The sequence below is a fragment of the Lagopus muta genome, chromosome Z (assembly GCF_023343835.1).
Source record: "Lagopus muta isolate bLagMut1 chromosome Z, bLagMut1 primary, whole genome shotgun sequence".
Lineage (NCBI taxonomy): Eukaryota > Metazoa > Chordata > Aves > Galliformes > Phasianidae > Lagopus > Lagopus muta.
Window position 1 is genome coordinate 69,603,604 of NC_064472.1, and position 24,074 is coordinate 69,627,677.

At 38.7% G+C, this 24,074-nt stretch overlaps 1 protein-coding gene across 14 annotated transcripts in view; it reads left to right on the top strand.

Moving 5' to 3' along the window:
- The window catches only part of ELAVL2 (ELAV like RNA binding protein 2), an 86,804-nt gene extending 63,542 nt beyond the window's left edge, over positions 1–23,262 (top strand). For 12 of the 14 annotated variants that reach the window (XM_048931146.1, XM_048931145.1, XM_048931156.1 and 9 more), the window contains 4 exons: positions 14,338–14,491; positions 16,750–16,975; positions 20,070–20,108; positions 20,547–23,262. In XM_048931146.1, coding sequence (XP_048787103.1) covers positions 14,338–14,491; positions 16,750–16,975; positions 20,070–20,108; positions 20,547–20,877 — 750 coding nt within the window. In that variant the 3' untranslated portion in view covers positions 20,878–23,262. The remainder of the gene's footprint in view (positions 1–14,337; positions 14,492–16,749; positions 16,976–20,069; positions 20,109–20,546) is intronic. The other 2 variants (XM_048931148.1, XM_048931147.1) reach the window with 1 other exon arrangement.
- The last annotated feature ends 812 nt before the right edge of the window (positions 23,263–24,074 follow it).

Here is a 24,074-nt window from a genome sequence, read left to right on the forward strand (position 1 = left end):
ACATTGACACTTCTAGAAGAAAATTTTAGTCATGTCACTTCTACTCATCTCTCTGGAGAGAATTGTGGAGTAGGTGATCTTCAGAGGTTTTATCCAATCTAAACCATTCTTATTCTAAATACCCAGGGGCAATTGAACTGTGCAGGTGAAATAAGAGCCTCCTTACCACCTCAGTTCTGCTCTTACAGTACTAAAGAACATTGATCTGGTGAGTGGCAAAAGGGAATTCTGTTTGGAGGTTTAGTTAAAGCTAGTGAATTTTACTGATGTTGTCAATCAGCAAAGATAGAGAGAGGAGGTGTGGTGCCAGACAGTTTTGTGGTCATGACAGACTAGTTATTAAATACCTGAGGAGTGTTCTTCAGGTAAAATTGAAGCACTCTAGTAAATCTGAAGCAGTAGAACAATTTATCTTGGAACAAAGATAAAGATGTTTTTTTGCCATAAATTTCTTCAGGAGTTATATAAATGGTAATTATACAACTTTTAGCTGTGTTATGGAGATGCTGTCAAAGCTTTAACTGTTTTAAGCCCCCTTCTTACCCCACACCTACCTTTTCACCTCCAAGTAAAACTTGTTCTTCACTGAAATTCAAATCCCTTCATACTGTCAGATGATGAATGTTATTTAATTGGCTTATCTGAATGCTTAGTCCTTGTGTTCAGAAAAGAATTCACTTGTGAAAGCATATTGCTGTCATGTCCTGTAAACCACGATAGGATGACATGGCTCTTCATTAATGCCAAACTACTCCAAAGTGAATAACACAGAATCTGAGACTGGGCTTTAAATTGTACTTGTCTCTCCTTCCATTGCATAGTTTTTTTCCTGTTTAGGTCAGTTCACTTTTCTTGCAGGAGTATACTGCAACTTTCCCAGGATCAGAGGCTCCTCACACCAGTGCAGTTTGCACTAAGACTGCTGGGCTGAGCGGGCTTGATCTTCTCTGAGCCTGCACAAAAGGTATCCAGTATAAATAGATGTGGTAGGGCAAACCAGTGCTGGAGGAAGGCTGTAAATGTTGCCAAAGGGCTGAGTAGTAAGAATGCAAGAAAATAATAATTAAAAAAAACAGGACCAATTTACATTTAATTGTCCTTAGCCCTCTCCATGCTGTGGAAAGTCTAAGTAGGATACGACTTTTCTGCATGCATCCAGAAAGCTTCAAATGTCAAGCATGAACATCTGCTTTGGCTTATTAAAACCAATTATTTTTTTCTCATCAAGAGTACTTACTCCAAAATACAGATGCACTTACTTTGGAAATTATAGAAGTACTGAGAATCTGACCTCTTTCAAGTTAATGGCTTTCCAGGCTATTTGACATTGTAAATTTTGACTGCAGGCATCTTTCATCCTTGCAGTAAGACTTTTTCCTGAAAGGCTTTATAGGTAAATAATATCTGGATAATTAATTTTTCACATTTTTACAAGGTATGTAGTGATTAATGCGGGGCAGACTCAATGATGTGCTTGTCAGTGTTTCTATGTTTGGAGAGCTGCTGAGGAGGAACATGGAGAACTTAAAAGTACGCTTCTTTTCGTTCACCTCAGCTTCAAAAACAGAAAACAGAAAAACAGAAAACAGAAGCAGTATTGAGGCTGCTTGCTTTGTTCTTTGTATGTTCCTGTAAAGGGCTGGATATTATACTACGTAGTCCTGTCGTTTTAAGTGAAGTGGTTATTTTTTTTAACTGGAGGTGTTTGAAGTGTGTAATGCTGTTGCAGCTGTTGGGCATGAGTGAGGAGAGTGTATTCATTAGATCAGAATCAGGAATGATAAGGATGGGAAAGGTCTCAGGGCTGCCAGAAGTAGGAAAGCCTTTTCTCCAGGTGCAAAGAAATTTGGAGAATGTCTCCTTTTATTTGTTGTTCTTCCTTTGCACGTAAATTACATCTTGTAAGTAATTCTTAAAGAGATGATAATTGACTGCGGGTTTTGAAGTCTTCTGTACTGCAGACCCTTTAAAGGCAAAGCAGTCAGCAGAATTGTTATCCTGGGATTAGCATAGAATCAAGAATCCTTGGAAGGGACCTCTGAAAGCCATCTAATCCAGCTCCCCCACAGTGAACAGGGTCACCACAGCTAGATCAGGTTGCCCAGGGTCTGATAGAGTCTCTGGGGACAGGTCATCAAGCACATCTCTGGGCAACCTCTTTCAGTGCTTCTCATTGTAAAAGACTTTTTCCTTATATTCTAATCTCTATTATCCTTATATCCACTGGAGTGCACAATATTTATTTCATTTTTTTGTAGAAAGACATCAGTGATCTTAATTGCTTCATTTCTCTTGTAGTACGATAGATTTCTGATAGTACAGCATTTTACCTATATTGTCTCAAGCACTTTTATGAAAACCTGAATCTGGTAGTTTTTAACAGGGTTTCCATTTGTTTTCTGTTGTTAACTTCGGTGCTTCTGCATGTGTGATTTGGTGGATGGAAGCAACTTGAATCACAGCACTGTAGGAGTAGGAAGGAACCTTTAGAGATGAGTGAGTTCCACTCCCTTACTAAAGCAGGTTCCCTGCAGTAGAGATCTTTTGTATCCACTTCAGACCAGGTCTTCTGAAAGCCTGTTTTTGGTGTTCCTTTATGGTAGGTAATTTTGCTAGATGTTCATCTTGAAGAACTACGCTTTACTTTATCAGTTATATTTTAAGAACGGTTCTTAGTCACCTTCTTCTCAATTGTATTAAGATTGATCTAAAGAAAAAAGCAGCACAGCAGGGACCAGGAAATGTAGCTGCCAGCAGGACATAAATTGTGAGCTCAAGAGAGAAGAGCTGACTTTCTTCATGTGTTAAATTATGTATTTTGGTGTTCTTCCTCATCTACTGTTTTCCTAAAGTATAATACATGTTTAAGATTACAGAAGGGTTAAAAAATTATAACTGGAGAGTGCAGTTCAGGGCCTGTCAAACCCAAAGTACCATATCTATCCTTTCTTATCCTAATGTCTGAAGATGGTGTCTTACGTCTTCTTCAGTGCTAATAGCAAGAAGCCGAAGGAAAACCAGTGTCCTGGTCAAGGACATCCTCTCTGGACACTTAATTTAAAATGCCTTGAGCCATCCTTGCTGAAATTGGTAACCAGTGCTCAGATGTTTGCTTGGGCTTAATTGTTCATCTTTTTTCTTATTCTTCCTGAGACCACCAATGTATTTTTAGCCTAAACTGACCATATTCTTAAATAGATGGTGCTACTCTTATACACCAAGCTGCTACTTGCAAGGCCAAAGGCAAATGTAGACCATTGTAATTTTTGAAACACGCAGCTGGATACTGTGACATGCTGCATAGAGATTCTCTAGCTGACTCTTTTCAAAGTCTATTGAGGTTATGAAAAATCTTATTAACTTCAGGTTATGTTAGGACACTTAAACATACATTGCTATTATGTTGGTGATGTTTCCAATGATTTTTTGAAGGTATACTCTAACTGTATAAGCACACAATACACCGGAACAGAGTATTTAAGTGCAGTACCAGCTTGATCTGTCCTTGCTTATAGAATCAAGTTTTATCACTTTTGCATGAAAGAGTTTCAGGTATCTTCAACAACGTTGCTTGCAGAAAATTCTCACATGAGTGGGAAGTTGTTTTTTCCTAAGGTGTGTTCCTCCTGGGAATTCTAGAACAGAAGGTAGTTGGTTTTGGGTTTTTTTGGAAGCTGCTGGAAGTTATAACAGCCTTTCTAGTTGAAGCATCTTCTCTGTCCAGAAAAACCAGTGAATTACAGTTGCTTTTCCAAATGAAACATGGTTCTTAGGTAACTCGGTGCTATCCAGGGGCGTGGGACTGAGTGAGAGTCAAAGCTGACTGATTCCTAAGTAGAGGGCATTCATCTAGCTGTAAACCCTGAATGGGCATTGGGAGAGAAGAGACCCTTAAAATCTTAAATGAAACATAAGCTGTTATTCTGGTGTGTTGTTGCCATGTGTTGAATACAATGCTATTGTTGATCAGTAGGGCTCCTGAGAAATGATGAGGAATAGGCCATATTCTATTAGAAAACCCGTTGCTCAATGACTGACTTAATAATGACAGGAAAGAGTTGATGACTTGCTGATGGAAGACCAACTGTTGGCCTCACCTGTGTCAACATGACTGCTCATCCTCTGTATACAGTGTGTCTTTAGTTATTGAAAAAATGTCTTGCTTTCATAAGGAGATACTGCTGTATTTCAAGATACCCTTGGGAATAGTACTGTGAAGAAATGCTTTCTTTCTAGACTAGAGAATCCTATGCTTTACACCTTGCGAGATGTTTTTATCTCAGTGGATTGCTTGTGGGCTTTTTCAGTTTCTCACACGGTTGTCTCACTCTTCTTAGACCTTTCTTCTCATCCAAATAGCATCTGCTCATGATCTGTGTCCATTGTAAAGCTCACATCTCTGTACTCAGCTTCTTGTTACATCTGCTTTCATAACGATTAAATTATGTTCCATTTTGAGGAAATTGCAAAGAAAAGAGAGAAGAGTAGATTAAAATGTCTAGCTGGGATTTATAGATAGAATTGAAACCAAATTTTACCTTAATTTCGTGCTGATCCAGGTTTTCCCAGCAGCTGGTCCAGATTTTCTCTGCAGCTGGGTCTTTTGCTCTGCTATCCACTGGAAAGCCGGGTCTGCCAAATGTGAGCTGTGCTGCAGGAGAGAAGTGCAGGTGGCTGTGGTGGTTCTCCTGCCTGACAAGTCAAACACAGAATTTCATAATGTGGTCAAAGAGAAGTGAAAGTACAAAATCTTACAGTAACCTATCCTTGTGAGCACAAGTTTATTACTATAATCAGTGAATTTTTTCTCTTCAATATTTAACTTTAAAACTGATGAAAGCCCCATATATGAGACATCATATCCAGTGTTCACACTCTGCAGTAACATGCTTGAGTGAAGATGGTAAAAATGCAAAGGGGAAGATTTTCCAGTGAGCAGTTGCAGGCAACTCCCATCTGTAAGGAGACTTCACCATTTTTACTTTTTTTTTTTCAGGGAATGTCAAAGTTCAAAAGAAGTTGGGTTGTTTTTTGTTTTTTGAGGTATGTCCTTTGGTTTTTGTAAACTATTGTGTCTATCAGTAGTCACTTCTAACATCTTACCTTAGGCTTATTTGTAAAAGAGCTGGAGCTTCAGTGTTTCAGCAGAGCTGTTGATAGGAACATATAAAGAGCTGTGCTGGTCAGCATAGCTGTCCTTGTGTGGCAGTGTGGGGGATCCAGTGCGTAGGAACTGATATTGCTGTGCTGAAACATCCTGAGACAATTAGTTATATTTGCATCTCAGTGTTCTGATGAGCCTCATGTCTGGGTGAATCATCCTGGTCCCTCTGACCAGGATCCCACAGATTACCACTTTGTGGCCAGTTGTGGTTCTGATTGTGTCTGTTTTTCTGAGTGAACAAACCTGCAGATTGGTCTGTTCCTTCCCTTTGCGTTGGGCATGGAATGAGCAAGTATTCCATTACTAACCTGGAACTCTGGCACTGGGTTTAGCTGGCATTCTTCATAACATGGGGACTGGAATAGGAAACTTGGTTTGATTAAAGTACTGAAAAGGCATTTCTGTGCTATCTATTGCAGCCCAAGCTGTAAAAGCAAAACCTGTTTTCAGTCTGTTTACTAATTTAGGCATGTAGGTGAAGAAGTGTTTAAAAGACCTTTCTTGGGAACTATTAAAACACACTAAGTTGCTTTTATTTACAGAAGGAAGCCCATGTTGCTAGTCTGCTTTTGTCACAAATGTGTTAGTACAAGCTTTTACTACCAGCATAAACTCTGCATAGCACCTATGTATTAACCTAACAGTCTTGCATAAAGTAGAAAACCAGCCTTCAAGGTTTGTTTGGAATGAGTCCGTCTTTAATTTGAATGGAGGCAGAAAGTAGACTTGATAAATGCATGGCAACACATTCTTCTGGCAGCCTTTTCCTGACCAGTGACAGCTGAAACCAAGCTCACTGTTCTGCTTTATCATTCTATTGGAAATACATGAAGAGATCTCGAATCATGGCATCTCATATACTGACCTAAGTGCAGGTTAAGACACTTGCCTCGTACAGTCACCTCTGAGAACATTGCCTAAGCAGAAACTATATCCTTATTTTATTGTGCTTGCCAAGGGTGCTTATATTCCTAATGTCTGTCTTCTCCCAATATACACCTGTATGCTTTGCAGAAATGTTTAGCCCGCTTTGTGGATGTCTGGTTTTCTTTTTCTCCACTAAAACAAGTATTTTAAAAGAAATGGGTAGTATCTATCAGGCAAAGCATCCTAAGCTAAAAATTTACACTGGAAGCTGTTGGAGGTAAACATATATTGAAATTCTGACTTCTAAAACACTAAGATCCCAGAATACCTTAAGTAGAGGGTTTTAAATTTTAATCACATTTTCCTAAAGTTCATGCAGGCAACATATGTTCCCTGCTTGCTCTCTAGACTATTAAGAAGCTAAGTGGTAAAAAAAAAAAAAAAAAAGATATAAGTACAGTATTTGAAGTATCAAAAGGTAGTAGCAGATGGTAAGAAATTGAGACATTCTATTTTAAAGACTTGATCTTTGCATTTTTTTTGGCAACTTCATTGCTTAACCTGCTAGCTTTCACAGTTTTGGGCTGAAAGCTGTAAATCAATTCATCTTGATGCTGAGAGATGAAATATTAAAGCAGTGAAAATACTTGGATTTCATATTATTTGAGGTTCTAGTAGCAGGTCTTTGCTATTAGCAGCAATGGAAAATTTCAGGAAAACAGTTTTTAAATTGGTTCCTGCAGAGCAAATGTGTTCTATATGTTGTCATTAAATATTTAAAAATCAGACGTTCCAGCTGCTTCTTGACTTGCACTGTTTAATAGTTCTGATGTTGCAAACTCTGATGCTTATTGATAAAATGTTCACCTGTTGAAGTATCTGTGGAAGTAATACTTCAGTACAGCTGTTGATTCAGTGTATGTATATTACATAAAAGGAATGAATCTGGAAGGATCAGGAAGTAACTGAACTAGGAAACTGACAGGAATATGAATCTGAATGAATAAAAACCAAATGTCCTTTACTTTATACAAATTTCTTTTGCATGGGCATCAGTTCTCTTGTACCAGTAATGTTTTGTGCATTCTTATTTTTCTCTAATACTGACCTGCAGTAGTCAGAGGAAAAAGGTCCCAGAGGAACAAGTTACATCTTCAGTTATATTAGGTGTTTGAACTTGGGATTCTTTTGATTTTTTTTTTATTTTTTTTTTTCCCACCTGATCAGAACTTCTGGTGCTTAGCGAAGTGGTTAGAGGTAGTGTTTAGTTATTGATCCTGATGTACTGATTTCTGTTTGTATTCTTACTGTGGCTGATCTTTGTAAATGCCAGTATGTATGAATCAAGAGGCAGGAGTACCCCTTGCAGGTTTCCCTACATAGATAGTATGTTCCTAGATATGAAAAATACATGAATACCTTTTAAAGGGAATTACACTGAAACTTGAGTAGTACTTACTAGTTAGAGCTTGTTGCTTTCTTAAAAGCATTCAGTGTAGCCCATGACTGCTATGTCAAACTATTCCAAGTGGCATTTATCAATTTATCAACAGTGGCCTTGGCAGTAGACATCAGTGCATCACAAGAACGAACATTCTCATCATTACTATGAGTTCAGCATCAGTTCTGTTTTTCCTAGTTATCTGCTGTTGATGCATTTGTTCATATCCTCTTTTTCAGCTGTTCAGACAGTTTGCATGTTCCTCCTTTGTCATCTGCCCTTGCCTTCACATCCTACACTCGTGAAGTTTAATGTCTTGTACATGCTAGCAGGTATCTGGTCACCTTTAGTTGATTTGCTGTTTGCTAGAATGGATCTTTGGGCTGTTTTATAGTGTTCAGTTTGGAAGAATCTAATGAGATTTAGACTTGGAGGAAAGCATGGTTAAAAGGAGTTGATATTCAAAAATCACTCCCAAGCCCAAGTCTGCTCTCCTGTGGTCCTGCCTTTTGCCCTACTCCATCCTTACAGTATTCTATAATCCTCCAGCTGATGATCACTTTGGCCAAAATGTACTCAAGTTTTGCATCCCCAGCCAACTCTTTGTTGTTTGGAAGTACTATGTCCAGCAGTGTATCCTCCTTTTGGATTTGCGAGGAACTTGTCATCAGTGCGTATCTGAAAACTCATGGTTTGCTTGCTCCCACCCTGTGGTATTCCTCATCAGATATTGGTGTGACTCAAGTTTCCTGGGGAGCAAGACCTATTGCTCATTCCAGTTGCTCAGAGAAGGGTTTGTATCTTCCTGGTCAGATTGTAGCAGTTGCATGTCAGTGTCTCTCCTGTTGCTTCCTGCTAATCATGACCCATTATTTCTCTGTGGACTTCTCACTCCCAAGGCATTTCTTCATGCATTCTCCGTGTCTCACAGAAAGGACACACACTCACCCATCTCATGTCCTTCCTGGAGAGCTGCATCCATGTTTGGTAACCCTCCTGCTGTATGAGCGGTTAAAACATCTGTGACCTTGGTGAGACCCTGGCTTTGTAGCTGCATGTGGACCTGTATTTCCTCCTGGTTGCTCCCAGTGGTGAGTGTTCATGTACACCAGCTTAAGGTGCTCAGCTATGCTGATATCCTGGAAATTGATATCAAACCCACTGATGTGCACTTGTCACTTATTTCTTTTTTCACTTGGGATCTGGTCCTCTGGAACTGTTCCATTGTTTTAAAGGTTCCTCTTGTCTGTATCAGTCTGCGTTTTGTCAACTTGTGTCATTTACCTGCATTTTATCTTCTTTGCTTTGCATTTCTAATTTGAAGCTCTCAATAGCAGACTGGTCAGTCTTTACACATGTTTACTGTGCTCGTGAAGAAGAAACCCATCCCTTTCTGGCTGTACTTGATTGTCAGGCAATTCTGTGGCCAAAAGCCATTTAAATCTCTTTTTGTTGACAGTAGTTACTCAGCCTCTTCATAAACCACAGTACCAACCTCTGCTTTTCAAGCACTCTCTCCTTACTTGCAGAACTTGAGGCAGTTCTCTTGGACTGCCAGCCTCTCAGAGCCTTGCAGTCCCTCATATTCTCCAGGTTTTTGGGATTGTTGGTGCCCGCAAAGGGAAGTACAGTTTGAGAGTTCTATGTGCATCAGCAGCATCTCTGTGATGTATCAGATGTAAGCTTCCACAGAGCAGCAGTCTCCCTGAGCCAGATAATCAGTCAGAATATGAGATCGTTTATCTCCCACAGTTATTCCTCAGTCCTTGGTCTCCTAGTACTGCTGCAGAGCTCCAGCTTCTGACAGCTCTGATCCCCATTAGGGCTTTCTCCAAAAGCTTTGCTGCTGGGGTGAGGAGCCTAAACTGTATGTAGAGAACTGACCCTCCTGCCCAAAGTCACCAGCACTTAGGCTCCTCCTGGAGAGAGTTCTTGTGCTGTGAAGGTGACTGGCTTCCTGGCTGCTCATTCATTGAGAGGACATCACCTGTACGGAAACGATGCTTCTTGTCATTGCTGGAATGCCCATTGAGCCCTAACTGTGGGAATGCTTTGCCACATGTCATGTTGTGCAGCAGAATGCAAAATTGAAGTAGCAGAGAACGGAAGATAAAAGGTTAGGCAGAGGCAGTTCTAGCATACGATACTGCTACATGTTCTGGAGACGGTGAGCAGGAAACCAGCTGTAGTTAGGGATGTCATCATGCTTCCAGACCGTATAGGTCTTATATATATATATATACCTATATATATAGCTGCTTCAGCAGCTTCATTTGTGAGAACTGTGCTATCTATTCCTCTGTTGCTGGGTTGTGCTCATCATCAGCAGGGAGATTTATCAGGCCAGTGTATGAGTAAGAAAGGTTGAATTTTCATTCTCTGCAATGCTGAACTTGAACTGCTGATCAAGCAGACCTTGTGCAATGGTTCTTTGGTTTTAGCCCACTTTAGTATGGCTGAGCAAGAGAAAAACAGGTATTAAATAGTGCCTCACAGGTCAATGAACTGACCTAAGGTTGTTCTTTGAGAGGGCTTCTTGTGCATCTTTCTCTTTTCCTAACAGCTCTCGTTTCTTCTCTTTTCCTAACAGCTCTCGTTTCTGCTTGTGTTGTTTTACTCCATCTTGTGTGTTGAATTAGAGTGATTTGGGCAATGGGCAGCTGGATGGAGAGTCCAATCACTACATTAGATTGTGTAGAAAATTGAGTTATTTAATCTGTCAAGAACTATATAACCTACTTTTGAAACAAGGTCAAGGCAGTCTGGGAAAACAGTAGCAGCCCGAGGTGTGTCCTAGGCAAGCTTTTGGGTATCTTCTGTTCATATAGACTTCTTTTCTGTTCAGAAGTAGTTTGCAAGGTTTATGTTTTGCAGCCCCTGTTCTTGAAGATTAGAAAAATGCATGCTTAGAAAGCTGTTGAGTTATTTATCTGAGTTCAAAGCTAGCCACAGCAATTCTGCAGCAGATTTAATCTTGAGTAAACTATGAGTTGTTCTTGTTAATGTGTTTTTTTTCTTTAAGTCTCTCAGCAGAGAAATGTTTGGTCATTGGTAAGCTTTCTTCTTAACATGTAAAAATAAGTCACTGTTTTTCCAGCCAATGCTCACTGCCTGAAATGCTAACTGTTCTCTAGAGGACATGAACAAATGCATATAGAAAACAAAACTTATCTGACAGCTTAATTCTACCTGGATAAAACAACTTTCAGTCTATCTCGATTGCAGAGAGAATGAAAAACACACCAATAAAGTTGAGATGTGCAAGTGATCCATGCAGCTATGCATCTTTCTTCATCTAACTTCTAAGTAGAACTTATCTGTTCCCGCTTCCATTGGCATCAAATTTCACTTGGAATGTTCACTGTGTTCCATTAACAATGGATTTTGCTCTGCCCCTTTATGTTCTAATGGTGCTGAATTCTGGGGAGTGCAGGGGGTTCATTTTGAAAACAGACATGAACTCAGCTGTTCAGAAATACTTAAGTGAGGGTTTTATGTTGCCTAGGCTGCTGCCAAGCAGTCTGTCTCAGCTCTGGCCTGGCTCCCCTCAAGGTATTTCTGCCAAATATAACATAGTTTTATTACTTAAAGAAGCTCACAGCAACTTTGTCAATACCTTTTTCCTTAGTTGTTACGTTTTTGTACCTCTTGGGTATCCAACACTATCTTTTAGCTGAATGCAGCAGAACTTCATTCTCTGTATGTTTTCTTGTCTCTGGTTCAGTTTACCTCTGTGCACTTGGGAATATTAAAGGTGTACATTTCTTGCTCATAAAAGAGTAAGGGTAACCTAGCAGAAGTTCTTGGAAATACAGGTGTTAGGCAGAATGGAGGTTGAATATACAGAAAGAAAAGAACTTGGTGTCAGACACAGCTTGCAAGTTCTGGGTCTTGGCTTCACAGCTCTGTGGTGGTAGCAGATTTGCCACATGCAAAAAGTGTTGCTGAACATGTGTCAAACCATTCAGCCCAGAATCAGTTATTTGATGTAGCTCTGTCAGGAAATCTGCCATGCCTGTGGTAGCTGAATCCTGATTCCTCTTCTGTTAGTTTGAATTTCAATGCCATGCTTTCCCCCTCATTTTCATTTCTGTAGTTCTGTTCTGTTCATCATACTTAACTCTACAAATGCTCATCTGAAAATGGTCATGTAGTTGGGTAATAAGAAATATCACTGTGACATAAGAGGTCTCTCCATGCCTGTCTTTCTGTGGAAGAGCAAATGTCAGTGACTTGGACTTGAATATGAAATCAAAAGTAGAAAGTTTTCAGAAATGAAGTTGTTTGCCTCTCTGGAAGGACCTGATAAACTTCTGATGTGCAAAAAAGAGCTTTTCACAAGGCACAGGAATGCAATTGCTGTTCTCTTCAACATCTGTTACCTGATGCCTTGTTTGCAAGTTCATGAGATTTCATCAAGATTTACATGGAAGTATTGTATAGTATTTGAATAAATATGTATATTTATAATTTTTTAAATATTTATATTAATTATATATTATTTGTATATATGTAATTATATAAATATTTATAATTTTTTCAATATTTATTATAAATACTGAATAAATATGTTGTATGGTACTGCAAAACAACCGTAATCAGCCATTTTGGTACTTTGGTGCTATGATTGTCATAATTAGAGGCTTCTTACGGCAGGTTACAGTCATTTAGTGCCTTGAAACACACCTGCTGTGTTTATCTTTAGCTAGTAGTTCATATCATCTTCCAGGAATAATCCTCAGTTCTCTTTTCATGGAGTACTCTCTAAGCTCTTAGTTAGCAAAAACTGGTTGTAATAGAAACTCTATCAGTTCCCAGCTGCCGTGCAAAATCCACAAAATGAACAGTTTTAATTTACAGTGTATTTTAAAACACGTGAAAGAAATTTTTGAAGGAAAGAAAAAATATAATAGAAAGTAATATTTGTCAGTGTATATTACTGGATGACAGAAGAACTCTGAAATGGTGAGGCAATCAGGGAATGGTTTGGGTTCGAAGGGACCTAGTTCCAACCCCCCTGCTATAGGCAGGGACGCCTCCCACCAGACCAGGTTGTTCACAGCTCCATCCAGCCTGGCCTTGAGTGCTTCCAGGGATCCTGGAATCCAGGCATCCACAGCCTCTCTGGGCAACCTGTTCCAGTGTGTCACAACCCCCAAAGTACAGAATTGATTCCTAATAGCTAGTCTAAATCGACCCTCTTCCAGTTTAAAGCCATTTCCTCTTGTCCTTCCACTGCCTTCTGAAAAGTCCTTCCCTAGCTTTCCTGTAGGTACCCTTCAGGTACTGAAAGATCCCTATAAGATCCCCACAAAGCTTTCTCTTCTCCAGGTTGAATAGCTTCAACTCCTCCAGCCTGTCCTCAGAGGTTTGGTTTCAATTTGTCCAAAAAATTGATTTAGATTTAGTGCATATTTCTAGAATTTGAAAGAGAAGAGGAAACGGCATGTAAAGTAGACTCAGCTCCAGTAAAGAGCATTCTTCTATGAAGGATTGAAACCTCTGTGTAAACTGGGAACTTTGCGTTCGTTGTGAAACTGGGCACTGACAGCTTTTCTGTTGAAATTGAACACCTTGGTTAAAATATTCAAAGTAAATGAGGGAAGACTGCTGTTATTCCCAGTTGCCTATGCTAGACACCAGAAAACAAGGACTTTGAAGACAGCTTTGTAGTTCTTGTGTGGCTTTTGTGTTAAAAAGGAAGGTAGTGCACCTCACAGGGTTCTGTGTTCGAGCATGTCTGAAGTTGGACAGATAGAATTTTTGTAGGTCAGCCCCATTCAGCAAGGCAGCCTTTAATAAAGCCTCTCTAGTAGGTCATATGATCAAAACAGCACTGAGGATAGTGCTTGTTCAGGTATTGGGGCAATCAGTCTTGATTGCTTTTTGTTTTGCTTTCACCTTACACAGGGGCCTTATAGTTCTTTGACCTGTGTGTGAACAAAGTGGGAAGCATCTGAAAATAGGTTCAAGGCTAGGCAAAAGGTAGATTTATGGAATTGAATTTCAGCTGCACAGAGCCTGAATTATGGAGGAGAAAGGGGATAAATCTAACTACTCCTTAAGAATCCTTTTACCCTTATATTTTGTACAAGATAAGCCCCTAAGCAATTTGTTCTATCCTGTTCCACTAGTGTGTGTGCCCAGTTGTGGTGTTTTTTGTAACAGGTAAAACTTGTCAGGACTTCATTGGGAGATACTGAGCCCTGTCACTGTGCATGATATATTTAAAAGTTAAATGTAATAGATTTTACGAAATTTCTATCTGGCAAGCACTTTGAGGCAGCAAGTAAAACTTGGACCTGGGTGGGCTTTGAGGTCCTTTCCAGCTCAGGCTGTTCCTTGTTGCATTACCTCTTCTGCTGCACATTTTTAGTAATGCGACTATTTTTACCTTCTGGGTGATTTTATGTCATTTGATAGTGAGCTTTGTACATTTAGAGTGGGCAGAGTTAGTACTCCAACATCTTCAGATCTGTAAGTGCTTCATACTGTCTTTGCTTTGATATCTGAATTGTCAAAGACTGTATCCCTGGTATTTTTTGTTGTTAATGGTAGTTTTAGATATTAAAGTATTTTTAGGTATTAATCCTCTTTAATCTTAAAATTGCTCAGAAATAACACTTTATATATAGATTTGGTGTATATATACCTTGCTTTTTTCTTCTATTAAGAACACTGCTTAAGTTACAGGTTACGTATGAGTTTATGCAATCAACTTCTGATCTGTGTTGCATTCCCGTCTTACAGCTGTCATTGTGAAGTGTCTATCCTGAAAAACACTTCAGTATCTCAGAACAGTGTGGTTTGTTCTATTCCAAGTATTTTGGATGTGTTCATGTTTATTACTTCATGTTCTTCTTAGGTTTCCTATGCGCGACCAAGTTCAGCTTCTATCAGAGATGCAAACTTGTATGTTAGTGGACTTCCCAAAACAATGACTCAGAAGGAACTGGAACAACTCTTTTCCCAATATGGACGCATTATAACTTCTCGTATTTTAGTTGACCAGCTCACTGGTAAGTGGGCAGCTTTGTGTGCTCTCATTCTTGGACTAGCAATTTGAAAAATATTTCACCTTTCAGTACAGTAATCTTGTCTCTGAAATGTATAAAAGCTGTATAAGGGCTAAAAAATGGAAACTTCTGCTACAATTGTTCATAAATATGAATGGACAAAAATAGATTGTGGAGTATCATGAGCCAGCTTGAGTCATTTCCACCACATAGGTGCAGGTTTGAATCCTGTTTCATGTCTTGTAATAAATCTACAGCTGCTGTCATCTTCTTTTCCAAGCTTCTATGTAAAAGTAGTCCCCATACTCCTTATGAAATGCTACTATGTATTTTTAAAAAAAGATAATTTTATGCAGAAATGCACTGCTGGTTCTTGGAGGCTTGAATTATAAAAGGTGTGGACTGTTAGTTGCTATTAAGACTGTCTTCATGGTTACCTTGGTCACTTGAGACACTCTGAAGAGCATGAATATTGAATTTCTCAGGAGCAGTTCAACTCTGCATTTAGCAATGCCTTAAAGAGCCACAGAATTACTTAGATTGGAAAAGACACTGAAAATCACAAAGTCTAGCTGTCAGTATAACAGTAGCAAGCCTACCGCTAGTCCATGTGCCTGGGAACCACATTCACACACCATATAAATGTCTTCAGAGTGTCTTTTACATGTATAAATAGAAATAAGCTTTAGAAGGTGAGTTACAGTCTAGGTTGTGTTTCTAATAAGTAAATGAATGTCAGTGACACTGGTGGTTACTCTTCAAACTAGGGCAGTAAAGCATCTGTGCTGAACTTTCGTGCTGGCTTTAAGTTTTCAAATAACCTTACTTTGAAAATATTACATGTATGTGATTGGCTGGCTGGCTGACCTATAGTTGACTGCCCAGGCTTTTTTTTTTTTTGCACTTATCTTAACATAAATCTCAATATTGATGCTTTGAGGAGAGAGAAACATGAAAATGAATGTTAGATGCAAAGCACTGACTTGTAGAAGATGTAGATTTGCTGGACATATTTCTAATCTTTGTTCAACAAATAACTGCTTCCAGAGTGCTTTTGTATATTGCACAGAAAGAGTGGCATTTGATGGGGGCTAATAAGTACACGTGAACTTCTAAAAATGTTTACTGTAATTCTAAGTACTCATACTCATCCCAGTTGGAACACAGTGGTTCTCTGACATGGATTGTTCAGGTTAAGGTTTTTTCAAAGTTGCTAAGAAGAATGGAAGAGAGACTCAGAATGGTATGAATAATAAGGTTGTGACAAAAACTGATGGATGAAAAATGCGAAGTTGAGACTGTGACACTTGCCTCTAGAGCTTTCTTATGCCTGTTCATTTGTTGTCATTTTCCTTTAATTATCATTGATTATGAACAGAATATTTCTTCTAGTTAATGCCTTTCTAAAGTGAGGACAAACTTCAAACTTGCCTGCTTATTCATGAACAGAAATGTAAGAGGCTTCTGAATGGATTCAAGACTGTTAAACTGAGCACACAACTAAAAGTAATACTAGACATAGAAGCTTTAATGTGGTAGGTGCAAGTATTGACACCTCAGTATGTTTATATCCAAGCAGCAGGATGAGGTTTTGAGTTATTTCCCTAAGACTTTCTATAAATACTTGCTGATCTCCCTGCCTGTTATTTTTGACTGGCCTATTCCCATGAAGAGTCTGTGGCCCAAAAAAATCAGTTGCCTTCAAAAACATCCCAACAAAAACACATTTATATGTTGAAAGGGAGTCTTTCCCTTACAGAAATAAACTTGTCCTGTAATTCCTATTACTGCAACCTAGAACACTCTTGTGTTCTTCTACCGTATTTGCTTCAAAGTGAACTTCAAGGAATGCTGCAAGAGAACATAAGGCATTTCTCCTTTCTAGGGAGTAGACTATATTTATGGGGGTTCTGTAAATCACTTAGATACTGCAGAGTAGCACCAACTGAACAGAGGTTACAGTGCAAATGAGTTCTGCAATTCTGGGTTCACTTCCATTACTCTAAAATGACTGTTTCAGCATATACTCTGACTCAGCCTTCCATGGCTTCTTTCTAAGCAGCTTGCCTCGTATAATTTAAATAAACCAACGCAACCCAAAAAACAAGCACTGCAACACTTTTCTAAAAAGTCTTACTTCTACCAGTGTATGACCAGTTCTAGTAAGCTAAAAATTCAGCAACTGTTTATAGCACTCGTTGAGAGAATCAAATATTGTCAAATGTGCCTCCGAATTTATTAGTTTCCTTCACTGTATGCAGGTATGTCAAGAGGTGTGGGGTTTATCCGATTTGACAAACGTATTGAGGCAGAAGAAGCTATCAAAGGCTTGAACGGCCAGAAGCCTCCAGCTGCCACAGAGCCCATTACTGTGAAGTTTGCTAACAATCCAAGCCAAAAAACCAATCAAGCCATCCTTTCCCAGCTGTACCATTCTCCAAACAGAAGGTATCCAGCACCTCTAGCTCAGCAGGCTCAACGTTTTAGGTAAGTCAGATACTTCTGTTTAACTAAGCTGGAAAATGTATCTTCCCAGGGGCCTATTGGTTTCCCTCTTTGATTTCTTCTCTGTCCTCTTCCTGTCCTCTGTGATTTGTATGAAAGAAACCCATGGAGTTTCTGCAGCTATGCTCCAAGAATATAGCTGAAAGAGAAAAATGTGTTCCAACCTGTTGATGGCTGGAAAGCATCTAGTAAACCTATTTATTGTTAAAAACGAGATAACATTCTTTTTACTGTAGGCAGTCACTAAAAAGTACAAATCACTTAAGGATGCTTTTAATTTTGTGCTTTCTTCATTAATTTGCAAGTTGATTCAGTCAACAGTGACATGGGTAATTAAATATATCTCTTAGCCATATGATATGCCACAGCCATCCTTCACTTCCTCAACTCTTGTACTTCTTCCCCATTCTGTCTTCGAGGTTTTATCCTGGCTTATTACTGAGTGCATGCTAGTGTCTTCCCATATTCCAAAATGCAGGTGTCTTTTGCACCTGTTTTTGTGGATATATGTCTGATTGTGTGGAAGCTGCAGCATATAGTTCGTTATTATGACGACTCAGTGTATTCAAAAGCACAAATGGCAAGAGGAGAGTGAAACAAAACGTATTACCTGCATTTCTGAGTGTCTTGCTGTTTTCAGTGACTTTGATAGGTTATTTTCAGCCCCCACCCTGACCATGTTACTGGAATGTGCTGTTGGTACGCTCCAAGGTGTGCTATTGGATTTTTCAAACAACAAAATCAGCTTGCTGTGTGCTTAGAAGGAAGAGAACGTAGCAGCCTTGAGAAGCTGTGTGTGGGCCACCCTTCCTTTTAGGTCCCGGTGATCAGAGCTCATGGACAGTGTTCTAGCAGAGCTTCCAGACTCTTTCCAACTTGTCAGCCTTTGTGCCACAAGTGCTCAACAGTGCTGGAGGTCAGCACTGAGGGATACTGCTTGTATTCAGTGTTTGGGGAGTGTTCGTGCTGCTGCTTTAGGAAGAAGAATGATGTAATTGCAATATAATAGCCATCTTCTGCAACATCAGGCATTGAAACTTTTAAATTTTTGGTTGTTTGTGATTCTTCTTTATTAAACAGTGCGTTTTTGTGAATGCCAGTTTAAATTTATCTGGATGTGTTTTGGTAAGATGTTAAGCGTGAAGTTAATGCTTGCAACAACCATGAGGAGGTGTTGCAATTTACTCCTCTTAAAAGCATAATTGTAGCAAGTAGTATCAAGTGCATATCAGGCATGGGTTGGGTGACAGGGGTGAGTTCTGTCCTTGGTGGATATGGAAGAAGTAAAAGGTTGAGCTGATGGAGAACCAACTGATCAGACAGTGAAAGTGGAACAACAGACATTAGTTCTTTCTTCTTTTTCAGGCTTCTGTTTGCTGAAAGAGACAGCCTTGATAAATTTTACATGTTGGTAACTGTCAAGAGAGATGTCTTACATTTGGGATTTGCTTGTGCCATCATTGCAGCGTTTCAGCTGCTGCTATTGGTGTAGCTCAGTTTGCACTGACAGCTCAGGTCTTCCATGTCTTTCACATGCAAAAAAAAAAAAAAAAAAAAAAAAGGGAAAAAAAGGAAAATCCTGGCTGTTGAAATTTTGGATGCTAGCAGGATGACCCAGTGCAATTGTTCAGCTGTAGTTAAGTTGATGGAGGTCTGAAAATGTACAAGCAGTGTATACTGAGTAGTGAGGAACAAAAGGGTCAACAAAATGCTTAATAGAAATGTTGGCCTGGGCTTTTGAAAGCAGCCCTACCTGTAGTTGTTCCTCAGATCCTTTAGATTGTGTGGCTGAAAGCATCCTTAAAAATCGTCAGGTGAATTCCATTTTTCCCAAATCTCTTAAGGCCATCCAGTAACTGATGAAAGCAGTTAGGTTGGCATAGGTTACTGTATGAAGTCCTCAGCCCCTTGTGCAGCAAATACCTGTAGCTGATGGTATTCCTGGAATTCATCTTTCTCTCACTTCCAGATCTTCAGTGAGAGTAGATTTATGTAATCCTAAAGCCTGCTGATTGTTGGCAGGCAGTTTTCTTTTCTCCCTAAGCTCTTCTAGTGATTAGTGCCTTTCTGTCTTGTGCATACATCCTTCAAACCCTGTTCACTGCAAAATCAAGATAATCTGTAGTTTGGTCCTCACTTACCTGCAAGTAAGACCAAATTGTTTTTCATTTCATTGTTTATTTTTTTGGTGCATGAATTATGCAATTACAGTCTTTGGCTTTGGATTCCTTATACTACCGCTGGTTCTTAAAGTTCATTACTGGAGAAAAATAACGGTGAGGTACGGATCTGCAAGATGGCTGTAAGCTAAAAACCACATCATGTAAGTCTTTATTCACTTAATTTTGTGGCATCCTGGAGGTAACCTTTCAGCAAAAGGTGTCCTCTTCACATCTGAGCTTTGCCAGGAAGAAATAAGAGCTTCTTTAGGGAATACATTTTTCTTGGAGAAGCAGATTGTATTTTAGTACTGAAGTTATTATAATAGCAGTAGAAGGCACTGCTTGCTTCAGATATTGGCGAGGTAGCTCCAGAGGGTCTGGAGATGGAGAGAAAGTTCACAGTCTGTGTTGTACATATCAGTATTCTGAAGCAGTTTAGTCCAGAGAAGAGTAAAAAATTGTTAAAAAAGAATATTTTTTTTAGCAGTGCACCAGCAAGTTTCACTACTTGCTGGTGTTCCAGAACCTTATTTCTGTCTAGATATTCATGTCACCATACTGAGAGAAGTCTCAGTAAAGTCTTCATCAGAAACAAATGTGTAATCTGGAAGGTTCTGCTGAAGTGTACATACTGCAACTTTATGCTGCTATTATGGTATTATTTGACTTGGTGCACAGCTATCATAAGTTCAGCCTTTCTGAACGGAATTAGTTGAGATTGTGGGTGCTACATAAGAACATCTGTTTAATGTTACATTAACTGTGTAGTATTTTGTATTTTTGAATTGGTGGTATTCAAGCTATTAATGAGCACCTGTAGAAGCAGTGCAGAGGAGCTGGTAATAATGTACCAGATTTCCTCGAGACTTTTTCCAGCCCTTTATGTTACAACAGTTTTGCTGACTATTTTTCAGGTTGGACAATCTGCTCAACATGGCTTATGGAGTAAAGAGGTAATAATGAACCATTCTATTCATAATAGCTAATTCATTAAGAGAAAATATTTTGACTGTCATTACTCTTTCGTTAAGACTTATTTTTGCTTCTTGAGACTTCATCTGAAATTGTTCATTTTGGTGCACCGTGCATGGAAGACAAAGCTTTTGTTCCATATTCCAAGTGACTTAATCCTCTCTGGTGTTCTAGCATGCTTTTCTTTAGTTCTTCCATTTCATCCAAACCAAACACTGTTCCCACATCTGTGTGTCATCCTATGCACTGTATATTGTGTAGATGAATGATAGAAATCCCAAATTGCTTGACTGTTCCAGCCGATAAGTCCCAGCTACCTGTGAAAAGCCCTCTATCCTTTCCTCTTTTTGAAACTTCCTTGCTTTTGATTTCCTTAAAACAGCTGCTCTGTTTTTATTTCGTTTCCCCTCTTTCTTCAGTAGGTTTCCCCCCATGACCATAGATGGAATGACCAGTTTGGCTGGAATTAACATCCCTGGACACGCAGGAACCGGATGGTGCATTTTTGTGTACAATTTGGCCCCAGATGCTGATGAGAGTATCCTCTGGCAGATGTTTGGACCCTTTGGAGCAGTAACCAACGTGAAAGTCATCCGTGACTTTAACACCAATAAGTGCAAAGGCTTTGGGTTTGTGACGATGACAAACTATGATGAGGCAGCGATGGCCATAGCGAGCCTGAATGGATACCGCCTTGGGGATAGAGTGCTGCAGGTCTCCTTTAAAACAAACAAAACGCACAAGGCCTAGCAAGTTATTCTCAGTGCATTAACATTTGAAATCTGTACAACGAAGGCAGTTTATGAGAAGCTTTCTGCTAGTAAATGCCTTGTTGTATATCAGTGTGGATATGGGGATAAAATGACTACTTAGCATCCTAAGAATATGTGAGATTTTTTTATTGCTAATGTTTGAATTAGAACTTCTTAAATACCTTTTGTGTTTGAATATTGAAAAGAGGTGCAGGGTTTTTACCTGTTACAGTGCATTCTATTGCCTTCTTTGAAGAAGGTGGACCTTTTAAAATGTTTCAGCTAAGGGAAGAAGTTTTTTGTTTGTTTTTTTTTTATTACATGATTGCCATTAACCTATGAGTAAATACTTGAGGCTTTGTGTTAGACTACTTAAGTTTATTTTATAATATCTTGATCTGCCATGTGTTTAATTTACAACTTGATGAGTTGCTGTTGTTGTTGTTGAGAATATTTGAAGTTCACATCTTATTTATAAAGTTATACGCAGTATTTATTTTCTAGTTAGTGTTTGGGTTGGGTAGGGAAACACATTATAAAACCTTATTGTAAGAATACTGGAGATCTTTTCGTAAAGCAGTACCTTGCCAAAGAGATAAGAGCCTCTTTGATGTGGATTTAAAAAAAAAAAAAAAAAAAACATCTATTTTTATAAAAAAGAAAAGATAAAAAAAAATTTGGAGAAACTTTTTACTGGTCCTGGAACAAATATTTTGATTTGAATACTTTGAGAAATCTCTTCATATGACACCTTGTGAGCTTTTAAAACTTACCAGGAAATTTGCAGTTGTTGGGGGAAAATTTAGAAAGATTTATGATGTAGAAATAAATTTGAGACATTTCTATTAATAAGTAGAGTTGATGGGATGCACTGTTGGTTTCATTTTTGTAATCATCAGTGAAGTTTTTGATCATCCTGGTTATATAAGTAGCTCACATTAACTTGTGATTTTGAAACAAGAGTTAACTAAAAAAAAAAATCTATATAAGAGCAAGCAGGAAACTTAAATACTAAGAGATGGGGGAAAAAAATCTGTTCTTCCTAAAGAATTCCCTTCAGATAGAGCTCATGGTGTTTAGTGATGTACTTGCTATTGTTTGAAGAATTGTTTTGTCTTAAGAAAAAGACATTGTGCATGGGTTGCACAGCAGTTGGGTGTGTTTGGAGGTATTTTGAAAGTTATGTTCAAGGCTAACACCTGAGCTTTGTGTAATGTAAATAAGATCTTGAGTTAAGAACCTTTCAGCTAATTTGGATTTCTGTTTATTTTTCAACTTACATGCCAAGTGATGGTCAATTCTGAATGTTTTTGTATGAGTTTTTTCTTTGTAAATGGCATTAACATTGTTACTTGAGGTCTGCTTATTCATTTTCGTTGTCCTGGGGACTTGAATTTACAGTGCATCAGGTCTGTTGCTATTTTTGTCTGTAGATAGTCTAGCTTCAGCTGTTTATAGTGATGCTACATTTTGGGTTATAAATATGTTTGTGGTTAAAAACAAGTATAATCATAAGTTTTGAACAGATTTCCTTACATTTTTCATACAAAACCCATAAACACCTGTATGCTACTGAAATTTAACTTTGTATAATGCTTAACTCACTACTTGGGGACATAGAAAGTCTTTACCATGTACTGAAGAAATTAAAGAATTACAGAACATTTTCTGAGTAGCATCTAGCTTACATTAAATTTTTGAGGAGGAAAAAAAAGCTGAGGGTTTTGATGCCTTTGCCAGGATGCACTGACAACTATATAGTTACATCCTGCTTTTTGTATAAACTGAGATGCTCATATGCTTCCCCTTAGAAAAAAGCAGTGTTCTATGCATAGACATAGTTGTACACTATCTTTGCAGTTGCGTTTGGTTCTTATTCTCTTAAATTGTAGTTATAAATTTTTCAGTATAGTACAGTACATATACTGTGAAGCGCGTGCTAAAGTGAGTAAGCGAGTTTTCATGCTGACCCCTCAATGCTATTTGAAAATTAATTGGCTTTGTGAGCACTTCCTCATTCTTAGGTGCATTTAGATTGTTAAAGCTCTTCTGCATTAAATTGTATATACTATAGGAAACACAATCTTTCCAATATAGGGAAAACAGTAGCAACGTGCTTCTTTCCTTATACTACTCTAGCAAACAACGGCATTGATGAGAAGGCATGTAAATTGGGCTTCACTTTACAGTGTTATCAGAGCACTTAGTAAAATGTAAGGTTGGTATTTATTTGAAGATGTATAGTTAATTCACATCTGTTGGAATAGAAAATATATTCTGTTGAGTATTTAAAGAGGTTGTACATGTTTTCTTTTGTGTTTGGATTCTTTGTACTTTTTCATGTTCAGTACATCAATAAACCAAGTTGAAGGGAAAAGCCTCACGAGCACGTTTTATTGTGTTGTCTGCCTTCATGGGTGAGCAACCTGAACAGAAGCTGTCTGCAAAGCTTGTTCTAGCTCAGCCTAGGTTGCTAGCTATCCACAAGCAGGCAGCGCAGTGGGCCTCCATAGCAGTTCTGTTGTATTAGGATTTGTGTCCAGTGTTTTCAGCTCAGCACTGTATGGACCACTCAGTGCTGAGGCAGGTGTAATAAACGAGGATTGTTGAACACACGGCATGAAAAATGAATTTACTGTCTGTCCAGCCTCCTGCTATCCAGCATAGCTAAACCAATGCTCTGCTGTGTTGGGAAAGTACAGAGAAGGGAGAAGGATTTACTCTCCACTGCAGTGCTCGATTACTGAGTTTTCTCCATTCTTTGAATACGTGGCTAATGGTTATCCAGTTACCTCATTCTTTCACCTTCTCAGCACTTGAAGGGTACTTAAATTTATTACTAACTTCTAAAGTATTCTCCTAAATTCACTGATTTTTTTTCTCAAATGAATGAGAAGGAATTTTCATCAGTGATAATAAAACTCCAGTAGTAACATATGCAGCATGTAACTTACTTTTAACAGTTTTCATTCACTCTTTTTTCACATTTCCACTCTGAGGGTGTTTGGATTGATAGCCCTGTAGTATATGTTACACTATGGAGCGCTGCCATCAGTGCAGTGCATTGGAGTCAAGTTTACGTAGAAGATTTGCTTGTGAGTGTGAAGGACAGATAGCTCAAAATGTCCTTAGTGACACCTGTTGTTAACAGACAATTTACATACAGAAAGGTGACTTCATACAGTTACGTGCTTT